Below are 16,543 nucleotides of genomic sequence, written 5' to 3' on the forward strand. Positions count from 1 at the left end.
AGTGTTTTGATATCAGAAGTATAAGAATTTAAAACAAATCGCAAGGCTCTTTTTTGAACGTTTTCTAATTTGTTAGTTGCGGTCTGGTTACAAAAATGCCACATAAAAAGGCAGCAGTCAAAATCGAAAGACTTGTAAATTAGCATCTTAGCTGTCCTTGGTAAAAAGTGACAAATTCTTTTTTAAAACTGCCAGCTGCCTGGATGTCTTCCTGCATATGGTAGGATTTCAACTGCAAACAATTTCACTGACTCGTCACAAGTAATGTCAGTGTTAACAACAACAATATTATCAAAACTGATTTTAAATTGTTTCCCAAAGCATATAGATTGAACTTTTCCAGGGTAAACCTTACCATTTCCGTAACACCAGTCAATTAAAACAGAGGCTTCCCTTCCAATACCTTCCAATATTCGATTCATTTTCTGAACATTTTCATGTATGAAACTAAGGGTATTATCACCTGCGTAATTTTGAATAGAATTAATAATAAAAAAAGGAACATCATAGGGCCCAGTATTGAACCCTGAGGGACCCTTTAAAAATGGAAGCTTACCCCGGGCCCCAGCCTGACCCTCTGACTCCTATTCTCCGGGTAGCTTCGCATGAAGCGTAAAACATCACAAGTACCACCATAAGCTGATACAGTGTAGCTTCCCTAGCCGGACCTGTAGGCACCAATACACGGGTTAAATATCTTTAAAAACTCTGAAAGCTGATCATGGAACAGCCTTTCATAAACTTTAGAGACGCTATGAAGCACATTTACTGACCTGTAATTAGTTTTGTCAACTGGATCACCTCCCTTACAAAAAGGGGTAACTTGAGCGTATTAGAGACTGTCCGAGAAGGTACCATTTTGTATTAAAAAACATAAGTTTGATTGATTGAAGAACTCTGCTAGAAAAAACAGTTAATACCTGTTGCCTTTTCCTTTTATAATTTAAAAGTGGTTTTATTTAGATCATTGTCATTAACGGAGGTGAAAGAAAACAATTTATCATTAGTATAAACATTCATCTGTATGTTCTTTATGCTAGGGTACTGTAGTGTATTTCTTTTTATTACCAGTGTCTAATAACAAGTATCCTACCATGTTGTCTTTTGTCTGAGTATACAATATCACCATATTTTACCAGGAATCTTTAATAAGTTAGCCGTAACCTTGTAACGGTTTACATGCAATTCTAGTGATTATCTCAGCTTCAGAGATTATAGATAGTTGCAGTGACTAATGAAGACATATCCTGTCATGTGGTCTGTTTGGAGCAGTCTACACAAAACAGTAAATTACAAATTACTAACTGAACTACTATGTAACAGCATTACGTACAGTAATGTAGGTCTAATTAAAAGTCTCAGTTTTGTAATATGCTTCCTTGAAATACAAATTCACACAGTTGTCATTATTATCTGAACTTTTATCTGTGACTAATATATCTATTTTTGATTCTAAACAGTATTGTTCAAACTTCACAGTTATCCCAAATCCACGCAGTGCACGAAGGAGAAAATGAATCTCAATATCATCCGCACTTTTGGCAGCGTCATTCCTTCCCAAAGAAGCGATTATTGGTCTCATTGTTCTACAAAATGAATATGGTGATTCCCTCTACCACCGATGTCTTTGCTATCGATTGTTTTTAGATATTTTTGTAAATTATCACTATAATAAAGCAATGTAATGTAATATCCTCTATTTTATAAAAAAAAACAAAAAAAACCATAAGGTTTTAAATTTTCAGTGATAACCCGGGTATCTTCATATTGAATTGTTGAAGGATGAGCTCAAATGACGTAAATCTACTAGGAGGTATTGCATTCTTATTCTTTTCTGGTACCGAAGATATAGGAGGTATATATGTATTGGTTTGTAATTATTGTTACAATACCCCATCATTGACTATCTTTTCTGTTGTCGCAGCTAAACATGTTGTTCAAAGAAAGTTGTGTATGACGTTAATGAAATTGCTCTGGATGTTTGTTACAAATCAATTGACTATATCTCTTTTTTATCCAATGTAATAAGTGAAGTGTTTCATTGATATTCTCCATTCAGAAATAGAAAGTTGAAGCTTTGAATAAATTGATCATTGGGGAAAAAAATCGACTATATTACTTGTAGGACAAACTTAGCCCACATATGTGTTTGCACATTTAAAATTAGGTCACTGACGCTTCACCATACAGCTGTTTCGTTTTTCCAGGACTCATCGGTGATATCAGAGGCCAAAGGGTAGGAAATCCATGTTGGTCGTTACTACAGCTGAAACAGAGAGAAAGGGGCGTAAACACCCTCTGTAAGAAGAGAGCTGGTTAATTTCAAATTCATAATGAGTAAAGTGTGCTTATTGTGATCCTTACAGCTACTTGTAGGTCGTATAATTGAAACTGCCTATAGTAGCTGGAGTTGTTCCCCTTCTATAGTTGTTAAAGTCTCGACGTTTTAAGACCGATAACTTCCTTATCAAACTTGTTTCCCCCGAAACACGGTTACTTGTTGTTGAATGGCTGCTCACATTTTAACTATTATGTTTAAGTTTAGAGAGCTTCTGATTTGCATGATAAATGATTTCTCTTAATACTCCTTAAACAATGGAGGTGCTTCTGTAAAACTTATTTTGTTCCAGAATTCTGGTCTAGTTTGTTTGTTGGAAGTTTTTCTGATTAAGTATGCTGATTAAATGATTAATATTATTATTTCAGTAGTAATAAGTCCGCCTCGTGCATTTTATATCACATTCAGTATCAACAACAATATCCATGGCTACATCTATATAACGAGCACATACGATTGCACAGGGAAGGTGCGGTTAGCCTCCTCTCCACCTACTTTGATGGCTAACATTTTGTTCATTCTTTTTAATAACTTTACCTTTTTCATAGGGCCTCTTAATGTTCGTAGTCCCTCGGCAACTCAAGTGAATCTACCGGCCAAATTGAGCAGTTGTTACTGCTACTGCTCTCGTATACAACCAGACCATTGCCATTTAAACCAAACGTTGAACATTTTCTTATTTATGGTTTTCAACGCTTGAAGGGTTTTGTCCAACTAAAGGAGATTGTTTTGCGTCCGAATTATGATCATGGTATGATGATAAAGCTGTCATTTAGTGGGCAATATGTGCAACGACTAGGCTGAAACTTAACGGCAAATAATGGTATGGGTTTCGATGTAGAAAAACGTGTAATATCGTAGGACTGATGATGTAGAAAAGAGAATGAAAACATACTAATGATCCTTTACGTCATGCAATTCATTTTGTTGGCGGGCAACAGTTGTGAATCATACTGGCTTCGCTAGACAGAACTTCCCTTTAGCTCTTTCAGAATGACACTCTTTAATTGAACTATTCCGAGTGCCTTGTTTGATTCCTAACGGAATCACTTTGAAAAGGGGAATTCGTCTTGGTCTCAGGGTATCCGGTCGATTCTGTTTCATATACTTAATATTCTCAGATGATTTGGAGACGTGTGTGGCCATGACAAATGCATGATGAAATATAAGTGAACACAATGTAGGTAGATTTACGGGTTGTAGTAGGGAGACTAGATTTTAAGTAGGGATATTTTTCGCGGCAATACGATTCGATAGAAATAGTGTCCTCAAAGAAAAAAATATAGTCACTGTCACAATATAGTGAACTGTAAACTTAATGAAAATTCATCACAATTAATTTAAAGCAAAATCAAAGTAATACAAATAAGGCTTATTTTAAGTGTAAACAATACTTCATTCAATGCAAATACCCACCTACGTAACATTTCTATGGAGCGAGCAAATTTTGGTACACATATTATTATGTATGTCAAACCTCTTTTTTTACATGACTTCGGTAAATATATATTTTAGAAGTAGTGTCTCACTGTTTCGTAGTCCCTTAGCATCTCAGCTACCCAACTGAGATTGGTACTTATTTCCAAAACAATGAGTTTCAATACTTACTACTCTTAGGATAAATGCTACTTTTGCTTCGTATAGTTGTTTGTTAAATAATGGAAAATACGGAAAGGGGTACAGACTGGTAGTCTTTCTGAATATTTATAATCAACGTATGCTGATCCAATTTGTAGACCCCCGTTACACAAATGTTGATCATGCTTAAAGACATTTCTTGACTGTTTTTTATTTATTGGACAGTATTGCAGATATTTCCTTCAACCCAGAAGTAATACAAATCAAGTTACGGGTTTGCGTTAAGTATTTCAACATTCGTTAAAATATGTTAGATTAATGAATGAGTCCAACACGAATCTAGTAATGTTTTTTTTCTCTCGATTTCTCGGGGAAAATAGGTGGTCACACCAGCTACAATTAGTAGTAAAGCTTCTAAAGCTTTATCCTTCTCTGTCAGTACTCTCTTACACACTGCATTCGGTATGTTGGATATTGTTGGCAACCCTATTATAAGCCCAATCTACTTTTGTTAGAGACCTAATATTCGCCAATCCCAGATCTGTGGTTTATAAAATAAGGACTTTGATTTATCTTCCTTCTTTTGCATCACTGGTCTTTATAAGGAACGAGTTGTATTCTCTATAAAAACCAAACACTTTTAAACTCTTAACCACATTAAAACCATGTACAGATGGATTATAGTGCTTCACTGTGTAATAATTAACGTCGCAGCATCAGATAAATGTGGATTAAAAAATGCAACAGCATTTCTTGAAAACTTTGTGACTTCATCTGATATCTAAATTAGCATCCGGTTTTTTCTTCTATTTTCCCCACGACGAATATCATTTTATATCATGCTAAGATTAAACCACACCAGTGTTTGAGTAAATTAGTTTTGCAAACATTCAAGTACTTTTCATCAATATGATTGAGACTGATACAATAACAATATACATGAAGAAAAAACCCATAGAGATGGTGGTATATCATTATTATTCCGACTATGACTAACTGTGTACCACGTTAAGCCGATCTGTTTGTTTATATCTAAATATAGCTGGTTTTTATACAAGGAATGTAAGAATGCAGAAACTTACCCTATGTAGCTTTGGTAGCAGTGTACAGTAGAAATAGCATGACCCTGTAAACATAGGAAATGTTAAAGAGGTGTACAGACAAAGAGTTAATCCTATATAAAATCTACAACACACACATATTTTAATCAATGTAAACAAGGATTTTTCAATAGATTTGAGATTCGATTCGTGACAAGCATGTTTACTACATCAAAAATAAACCGCCAAATATGCAATAAAGCATGATATTTTAACCATACTCGTGTTCCTGCTTAGGTCATTTCTCGCAATTTTTCCTCATATTTTGTGCGCAGACTTTCCTTCCTGTAAAACTAACATTTGCTGATCAGACAACAAAATATGACCGAATTTGTAATATCTAAATAAAATAAAAAATCAATAAATAATAATGACATATAAAATATAAAGTCCCGTAGTCCACTTCCTGACGACGATACCATTTTAACCACTGGTTTTCTATTTTATCCTCATTTTATTTTGTTACTTCTCTGTCATACTACAGGGGTCGTCAGTTGAAGAAAAATACCCCAAATTGCCAAACGTACGTTACTATACACGGCTACCTTTGTCTTTGAATCATAAGAAGTTGGAGGACGACCTGAACATGATACAACATGTGCAATCTCCTCTTCCTCAGCTTCATATCTTTATAATTTACAATAAGTCGAATGGTTACTTCACTACCAGAAGTGACCACATTACTTCCGTTTTATTTCCTTTGCTCTATAGTAGCACGCTAGACTCACCTACTTAAAGTGTCAAGTCAAAGGTGATTCACTTCTCCGTAGCCTGTTCCTGGTATCAGGATTGCTTACTTTTTATTTTCGATTAATGTGTCTACTTTACAGTGGTTTTCTAAATAAAAAGCTTCTATTTCTACATTTAAGAAATATTGCGCCGTCTTTACCATCTGATTTTGGTATCCTACATATATTTCTTGATCCGACAGGAGACAGAGCGAGGGGTCCACAGGTGGCACCGGAACTATTTACCTGTCCGGATAACGTGGTTTTGCGAACTTCTAAAATGCATACTGTACCCTCATACAAGGAAGATTTATCTACTTATTGAAACATGCCGTATTTATTGGCATGTAATTAAACATGCATGCATCTGCAGATAGAATACTGTTTTAAAAAGGCATTGTTAAATCGATTAGACACAAATACTAGAATGTTGGTATGATAAGTCGCTATAGATGAAAATATCAATCAAAAAAGTTCTGAGAAATCATTTAAAAATAAGCTATGGCGATGTTTATACATGATGCATAAATTGATATTTGTAAGCATATCCTAGTGGTAGAAGCAGATTTTTAACGTCACCGATAACACATACCTACTTGACAGATATTGTCATTGAAAATTATATCGTTCGGACATAATAGAACCCCTGACTACTTAATTGCCCGCATGCGAGTTACAGTTGTGCTTTACGTCAATATAAGCTCTATGCAACGATCGAGGGTCCAATTGACTGCTTAAAACACACATGTAAATGAGCGTTTGACTTCCTATTTAGACATGACGGCTGTCAAAATAATGAATAAGCAGTAGGCTTTCTATAGAGTAGATTTGATACACCATATCGACAATATTCCAGTGCCTGGTGCGATTTCTATGCGTTAATTATGACGGAAGAATTCCGAGGTATTGAATATCCTGATAAACGCGACCCTTTGTGATCGCCTGTCGGTTTGTGAATAGCATGACATGATATACAATATGTGTTATTATAGGGGGATGGACGATCATGCCAAATTTATGTTTAGATGAGCACGGAACCATTGTCCGCGCCGTGTGTCGTATGCTGTACATTTATCCAAACACCCGTCATTTAAATTACCCGAATATTATTGATTATAGATACTAAAGCTATCGGTATTGCTGCAGAGTTGTCCTATACATTGCCTTTCCATGTGTGTTGTACACATTTAGCAATGGTCTGTCCGGTGGGCAATAGGATCATTGTTGCAATCAGTGTTACTTTTATTTTACAATTAGCGGGGCTGTGTCTCCCTAACTGGGTGACGTCAGACTCCGGTGGGGAGTATGGAGGATTATTTGCCTATTGTGTAGGACCGACCTGTGATTCACTACCTCTGATATTTCACATGGATAACGGTAGGTGTTCCTTGTGTTTGTTGATGAAGGGAATGACAATGGCATGAATAGGACAAAACAGTTTCATTGTGATAATCATATATCTGTTGAAATACATCATATTTTGCATTTCATAAAATACAACCGACAGACTAGTATGTTATTTTGTAAGTAAAGAGTAAACAACTCTCCGTAGAATTTATTGATTACTTACATTCACGGAACACGTATCAAAAGCATGACACAGGTTATTTAAATACCAGTATGTAAGAGTTGCTCACTAAACCTTTAAGAGAAAACTTAATGGCATTCTAAACGATAGTGTATTAAAATAGCACATGCTTATTTATTACGTTGCCTTTTACTTTTACTCACAGTACTGTATGTTCTTGGGGGGGAAAAGCATTTAATTGATTTTTATCAAGTGAAGACAGTCGTGATAAACCTCTAACTAATCCATTCATGGTGCATGCTTTGCTATCCTTAATGCATATACCGACTTTATAACGCTTTGTGAACATTATCTAATGAAGTATCGTTGTTACATCGTCACCAAATGCTATACCTTTAACTTGTTTTCCATGTCTGCTAATGACATTCCATTTATATTTGCGATGGACCAAATATGAAGAGACTGCAATATTGATCAAAGTAGATTGAAAAATGCAGTAGTCCTTGGTTTCATGTTTACTGAGATGGCACGCCACCTCTTGAAGTCAAAATGTAAGAAAGTATATCTTGGTTAAACTATATGACTCTAACTAGGTATTAGTTATCCAATGATCGTTGTATTATACTTTAGGTAGGGGTACTGGAAGATTGACTCTAACTAGGTATTAGTTAACCAATGATCGTTGTATTATACTTTAGGTAGGGGAACTGGAAGATTGACTCTAACTAGATATTAGTTAACCAATGATCGTTGTATCATACTTTAGGTAGGGGTACTGGAAGACGTCCACACACTGACGTGGGCATGTTTGTATATAACCCCACATTTTCCTGGCAGAAACATCCATATTTTTGCTCATATATTCAGTATAAAAAGACGCTTGTTAATCTATAATTGAATGTCCATTCGATCTGTTGGAAAGTTGACATCTATTAAATGTTTTTGTTACAGCGGATTATGGAGGAGTTGTTTCCCTTCACCTAGTAGGCACGGGCTTGTTATTGATCACCGTGTTTGTCGGCTCTATCCTGGCCTGGAGGTCAGGCTGGACAAAGGTCACTTTCCTCGTCATGTCCGGATTCCTCTTCACAGCAGGTACTTGTTAACATCAACCTGGAAATAAATATTGGGTTTATTAAACAATAATGTGTAATCTTTTTCTAGTGTATGTTTGTATTGCCTCTTTATTTAGTTTTACTTGTTAGGATTTATAATGTATTAGTCTTATTCAATGTTATATTAATTTTTGTCAACAAGAAATCACATACAGACATTTATATCGTACATCTCGTAAACGTAAATCAACATCATGATATATATATAAGAGTTTGTTGAAACCTTTTGAGTAAATGGTTAATCATATTCCAGTATCAACTTAACTTAACATAGAAGAAGAAAAATTGTAGCAGTTCATTTAGTTGAATATAGAGCATTATGTTACCCTTATGTTTCTCCTAATTTTTATACAATTTGTTCATATTTATACCTTTTTTGACATTTTTTTACTTTTCCGAAAGTTGATAGAAAATAACGATGTTCAATTGTATTCAATTTGATATTTATCCTATTCTGTATATTATAAAGTTGTATAAGAAAAATACGTACTGTAGAAGGTATCGAATATCCTAGTATAAAACTTGCAGATAGGAAAATCTATACTTTTTATAAGACACATGATAAATGTAATGATAGATAGTTAAGGTTGAACATAAACTTATTTCATATTTCTGTATCTGCATGTGTTCCTGTTTCAGCCACCTGTATTTGCTGTGGAGTAACCTGGTTTGTGTTGAACTTTTCAAGGGAGGGAAATATGTATTTAATGTTTACAAAGGAAAATGTACTTATCTCCAATAGAAAAATGATGACGAGTCCAAGACTCAGTTTTGCCTTGTTCATGTGTGCTGTCAGTGGGTTAATGAGCCTCGTTTTGGGTGTCGTCACACACACCGTCGGCAAAGCGAAACCAAGGACAACTACCGTCAAGTACGGTAGCCGTATCTTTCATCTAGAACGGTTAGACCACGTGTGTTCACCAGATCGAAATACACGACATGTTTTAAAGTCACATGCAAGAACTGGTATATTGGTGGAAGCAAGACATTTATTAAGTAAAAAGAAATTGTTTATTCATGTAAATAGATTGGATGATAGGAACGCTGTTACATGATTCCTTGTAAACGGAAATGTGTGCTGAATGGAATAATGCATACTTCTCGTAAATGTTGAATGCATTCTTTTGATATTCTTGTTGAAAATGTGTTCATGTATCCAGGAATATGAATGAAATTCAAACGAAATTCGATGGATTGTTTAATGCATAACATAAAAGCAGGAATTTGTTGAAAACATGAAAAGTCCAGTTGATATATACAGGTGTGTGATGACCTAATGTGGTAATGTTTTACTCCTCCTACAATCGTTGTTAAAGAACTAGTTACACACATGTATGCCAGTCAATAACATTCAAATTCAAATTCCCCGACGAATGAGTTGTGAAACACAATCCAAGGCCACCCTGGCAACTAACTGACCATAGTTAACCATGATTAATGTTCAAATGCATATACATATGTTGACCTCAATTGTTTAGCCATGGTAATAGCATGGTTAGATCAAAGTGTATGGGTGGTTTGAACATGTTTGTTGTAACCATGTTTGACAACTGATTTGTTTATTTGCATGTCATTTAACGTCCTCGCAACAGCCAGGGCTATATGAAGACGAGGCTGGCCACTAACGAAAAATGTCTAACCACGGTTAATTGAGGTGCATATAATGTTCTGTGAAGCTACCCTGAATGGTTTTTAAGAAATGATATATATTGCATTTTTTGCTATTTGCTTCTGTGGCTAATGGAAACCATAAAGAAATAAAACCGATAGCTAAAGGCAAATCTAGACTATTAAAATTAAATGCGAATACAATTTCATGAAGTTATATTTATAATTTTCGAGATATACTCTAGAAACGATGATTTGCATATTTGGCCTTCTATTATCATTATATCAGGACAAATCTTAAAAATCAAAACAAAAACTTTCCAAAATTGAAATGCACTTCTCAAATACTGGAATGATGTGCATACAAACTTTCAAAGACAAATTCTACTGAATTTGAATACATGTTTTAATAACAAGAAATAGAACAGCCAGCACCCGCCGTCTTTATTATGTTACAGCTGTGACGAAAACAACACTATGAAATTGTATACAATTTTCAATAAAATCTTAAAACACTATGTAAATTCTGTAAATATCAACGTCGTAAAGAGGCAAGTACTTATGGGATATATAAAATGCGCAGTGTTCCTCCTATTATGTAAATCCTTTAAATACCAACGTCGTAAAGAGGCAAGTACTTATGGGATATATAAAATGCGCAGTGTTTCTCCCATTTAAGTGTTTTTGTCATCTGTCATTTCCGATCACACAAAGGTTTCCATCCACCCTCTTCAGCTTACCACTTTTGAAACTGGTGTTTGAACTCGTCCTGTACATGATGCGGTTGTTTTCAATTAGCCGTATATACGCCCGGGCTTTACTTCCTTCATTTGTTGGACGAATTTGAATTATTAAATTATTATCAATGAATAAAGTAAATCTTTAAATCACAAGCAGACGTTTCAAATTGAAATGCATTTGCAAACACTATGCTACTAGAAAAAGTTAACACGGTATTTCTACCCATTCGGGTAGTCCGCCTGTGTATTGATTCCATGATCAAAACGTCAGCCTCGCTAGCCTGTAAGCTTTGTATGTGCCTGGTGAGTGAAAATCAAGCATACCTTGTTTGGCCACTCCTAAATATATGCCAATTTCTTTATTTGCACTTTGTGTTGTAGTTATATTGAAGTATCCAATGTATTTTGAAAATAGAAATATTTCCCATCATATATCTTTACTTCGCAGTTCAAATACAGTAGTTTACACGAGACGCACGTGTTTTTACCGGAGCAACTAAAACATTCCATCCTAAATATTGTTAAAACATTATTTAACGATGTGTTCAGTGTTTTAGTGATTATTCGTTCATTTTTGCTATGTATCCATGTGATACAATACCCAAATTTAACACAAGATAATGGAAAGCCAGTACGATATGCTCGAGGAAACAAGGATTACTTTTAGTATGCAATTATTCGGAACAAACACCAGGAACATTTGCACTTTATTACACTGTCATTCTGTGTCACCGAGTTTATATTTCAAAATCCGATGATGACACTTTATAAATATATATGTAATTCACTCAGAATGTTATGCTACACGCCACGCATGAATTATGTTATTATGTGTGTTCGCTAATAAGAAATTACACATTATAAGTACATCAGCATTGCAGTTTGAGTTATCCATCTTGTTGCTAGACATTTTGATTTAATTCATCACTGTCGAAGCAAATCAAATAATCAATACACGTGTGCCTAAAAACTACATTATATCATGTTGATGCTTTTCTATAAGTTTTATCATAAAATGAAGAGTAGCCAGTACGCTTTCGACTTGAATGACAAAGAAGATAAAGTTGAAAATAAGTGTCATTTAGTCTGACATTTATCTGTTCATCTGTGAAAAATAGTTCTGCATATCTTGTTGTTAAATGCCTGATTGGAATGTATCTCTGATTAACATTGGTAATGTCTTTTCGTTTTATTCTACACTTATTTGTCTTTTAATGCATTTTTTTAAGATCTTAACGAATGCATGCATGTTAAAAACAAGACAAATGTACTGTTGTTGAATACTTACTGGAGTATAGAAATAAGTAGGGAAATACAAATAGTACAGGGATTTATATCTATAAATCTTTAATGATAGTAGCCCAAGCATCTAAGCTGGAACACTTACTGAAGGTATAGAAATAAGTAGGGATTTAAAAATATTACAGGGATTTATATCTATAAATCTTTAATGATAGTAGCCCAAGCATCCAAGCTGGAACACTTACTGGAAATATAGAAATAAGTAGGGAAATTAAAATATTACAGGGATTTATATCTATAAATCTTTAATGATAGTAGCCCAAGCATCCAAGCTGGAACACTTACTGGAAATATATAAATAAGTAGGGAAATAAAAATATTACAGGGATATAAATCTATAACAATGATGATACCATGACTTTAATATCACCTCTGTTTCAATGGTGTGTTTTCGTTTGGTTCAACATTCTTCAGTGTAGCAAACTATCTAAACACTGCAGCGTCAGTTGTGTATGTCGTACACGTTCCACTAGTCATAAACACTCATACAATGACGTATCTACATCGTATTTATTTATTTTCTCCATTTTACCATTCAAACCAACACAAATGATTGAAAACAATGATTAGTTGAAATAGGATACAATCTAAAACAGAGAAAGCCGTGCAATATCGATACCACGAGATAACGAATGTTGGTTATGCAATACATTGTTTGAGCAGTTATATTAAAGAAATATTTCTACAGAAATACAAGTGGTAAAAATAAAAAATAAAATTATTAAAAGCAATTCTTATACATTATAAAGTTAGTAAGCAACGTGTGTTTTACAGTGTAATAGGAAATATAATTTGCAGAGGCATCATCCGGTGTTCTTGAAGGGACTTTTGTCCTCTCCTTTTCACGTATGAAACCTGTTAAGATGTCTCCTGAAGAATTCAGACTTAAAGGCCCATCACTAAATTACCAAGGACATGCATTTCATAACTTATTACTAATCCTTTGTAATCAGGTCATGATGGCGACAGTACGATTTCTTAAGCGTATATTTAAGACGGTTATGTAGAAACCCTGACTAACTAAGGTAAATTAATACACAAAAATAATCGTGTAGAAAAAGAAGAAATGTGGTTGGTCAGTCCAAACGAAAATGATTTAAACTTTCTGTATCTCAAAAGTTTTAAATTGTGTTATATATTATATTCTATTCTAAAACCAATATTCATTTATATACAAAACAAGCAATGATAAAAAAACATTTGAGCAGGTACTGAAATACAATGTATGCATAAATTATGACAATAAATAGTACATGTAGGTTAATCTCGAGTCTCAAAATGTGATTTATATGGAAATTAAACAAAAGTAAGTAAGAATTTACCTAACAAGAGCGAAACACTTGTGTAAGAATCTTGTAGAAAATGCAGAAGCAAAACAATTGAATTGTATATTGTATTATAGTGTATGCACTTAATTAAGGCAAGGGATATCATGTATAAGATACAGAAAGATAATAAAAATAACCAAAGAAAAAAAAACCCACCTAAGTTTAACAAATGGTTCAACTTTAGGCATCAATCTTTAAAATCTTGACATTAAGAACAGGTCCGGAAGTAACACGATATCTACGACATGTAAACGAAACTCGCTTTTTAACTATCAAATTACTATTTGAGTTTCTAGTAGTGAGGTGACCATTATGATTGTATAGCTAAGTGATATATACGCCCTTAATTTATTCCAAATACATATTTCAATACATAGCATTCGAACGTATGTAATATAAGCTTGAAATGAAATTGAAATTGTAACTATGTACATAACTATAAGTCAGACTCCAGTTTTGTTAAACAGTGTTGGCATATGCTGTGTGTTTATACTTTGGTAGAACTTCTATTGAAATGGCATCAAGCAATTGGTCGCCTGTACTTTTACATTATTTGAAAAGAACAGAACTTTGTTAAAATGTTCAAAAATAGCCAGATTAACCATTATTTGTATATTTAAAATGTGACGAACATTAGAAAATGCACTTGTATTTGTCCTTTGACTAATCAACACTGTCACTGTAGGGATAAAAGACAGGTTTAGTACACTGTAAATCAACAAGAATTGGGTGCTCCGCCAAATATGTGTGATGCGTGTACATTTGCATTTATAAATCAAGAAGCCAAACCGACCGATTGTAAGGCATAGATAAGCGCCCGATTCACTTTCGTGTTGCTATCAGAAAGCACGTGTTTATTGCGCGGACGAATATAGTCACGAGCGCACGGAGCGCACGAGTGAATATATACGTCCGCTCAATAAATTATTGTTTTGTGATTCGTTAGAAAAAACACAAGTCTGTGGTTTTGCTTTTTATCACAAACCTTCCATGTTTGGTAGAGATCGATTATTTTATTTTATAAACTTTGATATTTTTTGCAAAAACCGGGAACCTTTCTGTTTGCCATGACAAGGGGATTCCCATAAAAAGTAGTTCCGGCTAGTAGGTAATTACAACATTCCGTATTGCATATGTGCAATACAGAACGTTGAATTTCATGGTCTGAAAATTGCTTGTATTACTATAATAAGATTCAACAGGTATGCGATAAAAAATGATGCATATTGTACAATGGCATAAGTGATAACAATACAGTATATCACAATAAAAAACTCATTAATCATGCAGTATGACAGAATGGCACTCATCGTAAACATATCGACAACATTGAAATACAGCAAAATCGTAAGGTATGATACAGTGAAATCATAACCATTGTTTATTACAATGATAATAATATTATGATATCTTTCAATGACGTACGTTACAGAAACTTATAACAAGGTCTAATACAGTTACATACATCACGAATAGATGTAATCTAGTGGGACAGCAAAGAACTATAACATACACAGCCATAGTGTAGTAAATACGATGTTTCACCTGACGTTGGTGACAGTGATATTAACTTCCAGATCACAATAACATACCCAGCCATCGTGTAGTAAATACGATGTTTCACCTGACGTTAATGACAGTGATATTAACTTCCAGATCACAAAAACATCCCCAGCCATAGTGTAGTAAATCCGATGTTACACCTGCCGTTAGTGACAGTGATATTAACTTCCAGACCACAATAACATCCCCAGCCATAGTGTAGTAAATACGATGTTCCCCCTGCCGTTAGTGACAGTGATATTAACTTTCAGATCACAATAACATAATACCCAGCCATAGTGTGTAAATACGATGTTACACCTGACGTTAGTGACAGTGATATTAACTTCCAGACCACAATAACATCCCCAGCCATAGTGTAGTAAATACGATGTTACACCTGACGTTAGTGACAGTGATATTAACTTCCAGATCACAATGAAGAAAATACTCGTCGTTGTTCCGACGTTGTGGTAATTATGATTATTTTACCATATACTTTATATCACATAGGAAAGTTAATGAACGGGTACGATCAAATTTGATTTTTACACAATACACATAATACAAATATCTAATCAATCTTTGGTCGCTATGATGGTTTCTATATCTTCCATGTTAACTAAAGTCCTTTTATATGAGTTATTAACTGGTTTTATTAAATAAGATTGCAGAGAAAAATTATCTATCAGATGTCAATAACGGAAACCTTTCGGAGTTGTTTGGATTTTTGTTAATATTTCCTGCCGGTAAATATAAAAATGGTTGTATTGATATTTCTAGCATTGCTAACATTGTCCCAAAGGTAAGTTAATTCCAATTTGTTAAGTTACGTGCGGAGATCTAAAATCCACTTATCACTTGATAAAATTCTTTCCTCAAAACATGTTTTTAAAATGCAATGCAATGGTAGTCTTCCTAATTCACAATAAACTAAATTATTACAAATTTTCTTGACTCCAAGTAGCATTTTATAAAATTGTATGTGTATCTTTTCAACATCAAAAGCTTTCTGAAAGCCCCATACTTTTGCATTGTAACTTAAGACACTATTAACATAAGTGGCAAACACAGAACATTTTGTTTCGATATTCAAATTATGATTTTTGAAATTATTACAAGGTGCAAAGATAGAGAACTACGCATACCTTGTTGTCAGTTTAGTTCATGGTTCATCAGCTTTAGCCGGCATGCTGAATGTTTTATTTGTCATAGTAGAAAAAGTTTTATTAAAGGGTGCAGTTGATGTGATTCTTTCAATGATCAACATGATTATCCGTATTTTTTAATTGATTCGGATTAGATGTGTATTTTTCATAAATTAATCTCCAATTTCTTCACTGTACAGTGTATGCTATTAGCCTTGGCACATACACATTTTACATTTTATACTTAACACTCTCGGATGTGATGAATCTATACATCATAAAAATGCTTTTGTGTGTTATCAGGTGTAGCTAAAAAGCATTGTTATCTGTTAAAATGATGTTAACAAGTATACAATTTCAAAATGTTCATAGTATCTATTTTATATCAGTAGTTGTTAACCTCTTGTTTTAAGGTGGAGACTTTCCTTCGTCAGGTTTAAGGTTAATTCTGATAAGATGAATTGAAATTTAACCAAACCTGTCATTGC

The 16,543-nt window shown here is 34.0% G+C and overlaps 1 protein-coding gene across 1 annotated transcript; it reads left to right on the plus strand.

Annotated features, from left to right (window-relative positions):
* Positions 1-6,876: 6,876 nt before the first annotated feature.
* Positions 6,877-10,818, plus strand: LOC110460839. Its single transcript, XM_021514017.1, has 3 exons — positions 6,877-7,121; positions 8,224-8,367; positions 9,027-10,818. The coding sequence occupies exons 1-3, from the start codon at positions 6,938-6,940 to the stop codon at positions 9,440-9,442; spliced, it is 744 nt and encodes a 247-aa protein (XP_021369692.1). The 5' UTR covers positions 6,877-6,937; the 3' UTR covers positions 9,443-10,818.
* Positions 10,819-16,543: the final 5,725 nt, after the last annotated feature.

This window comes from Mizuhopecten yessoensis, unplaced genomic scaffold (genome assembly GCF_002113885.1).
Source record: "Mizuhopecten yessoensis strain PY_sf001 unplaced genomic scaffold, ASM211388v2 scaffold10485, whole genome shotgun sequence".
NCBI classification, from domain to species: Eukaryota; Metazoa; Mollusca; class Bivalvia; order Pectinida; family Pectinidae; genus Mizuhopecten; species Mizuhopecten yessoensis.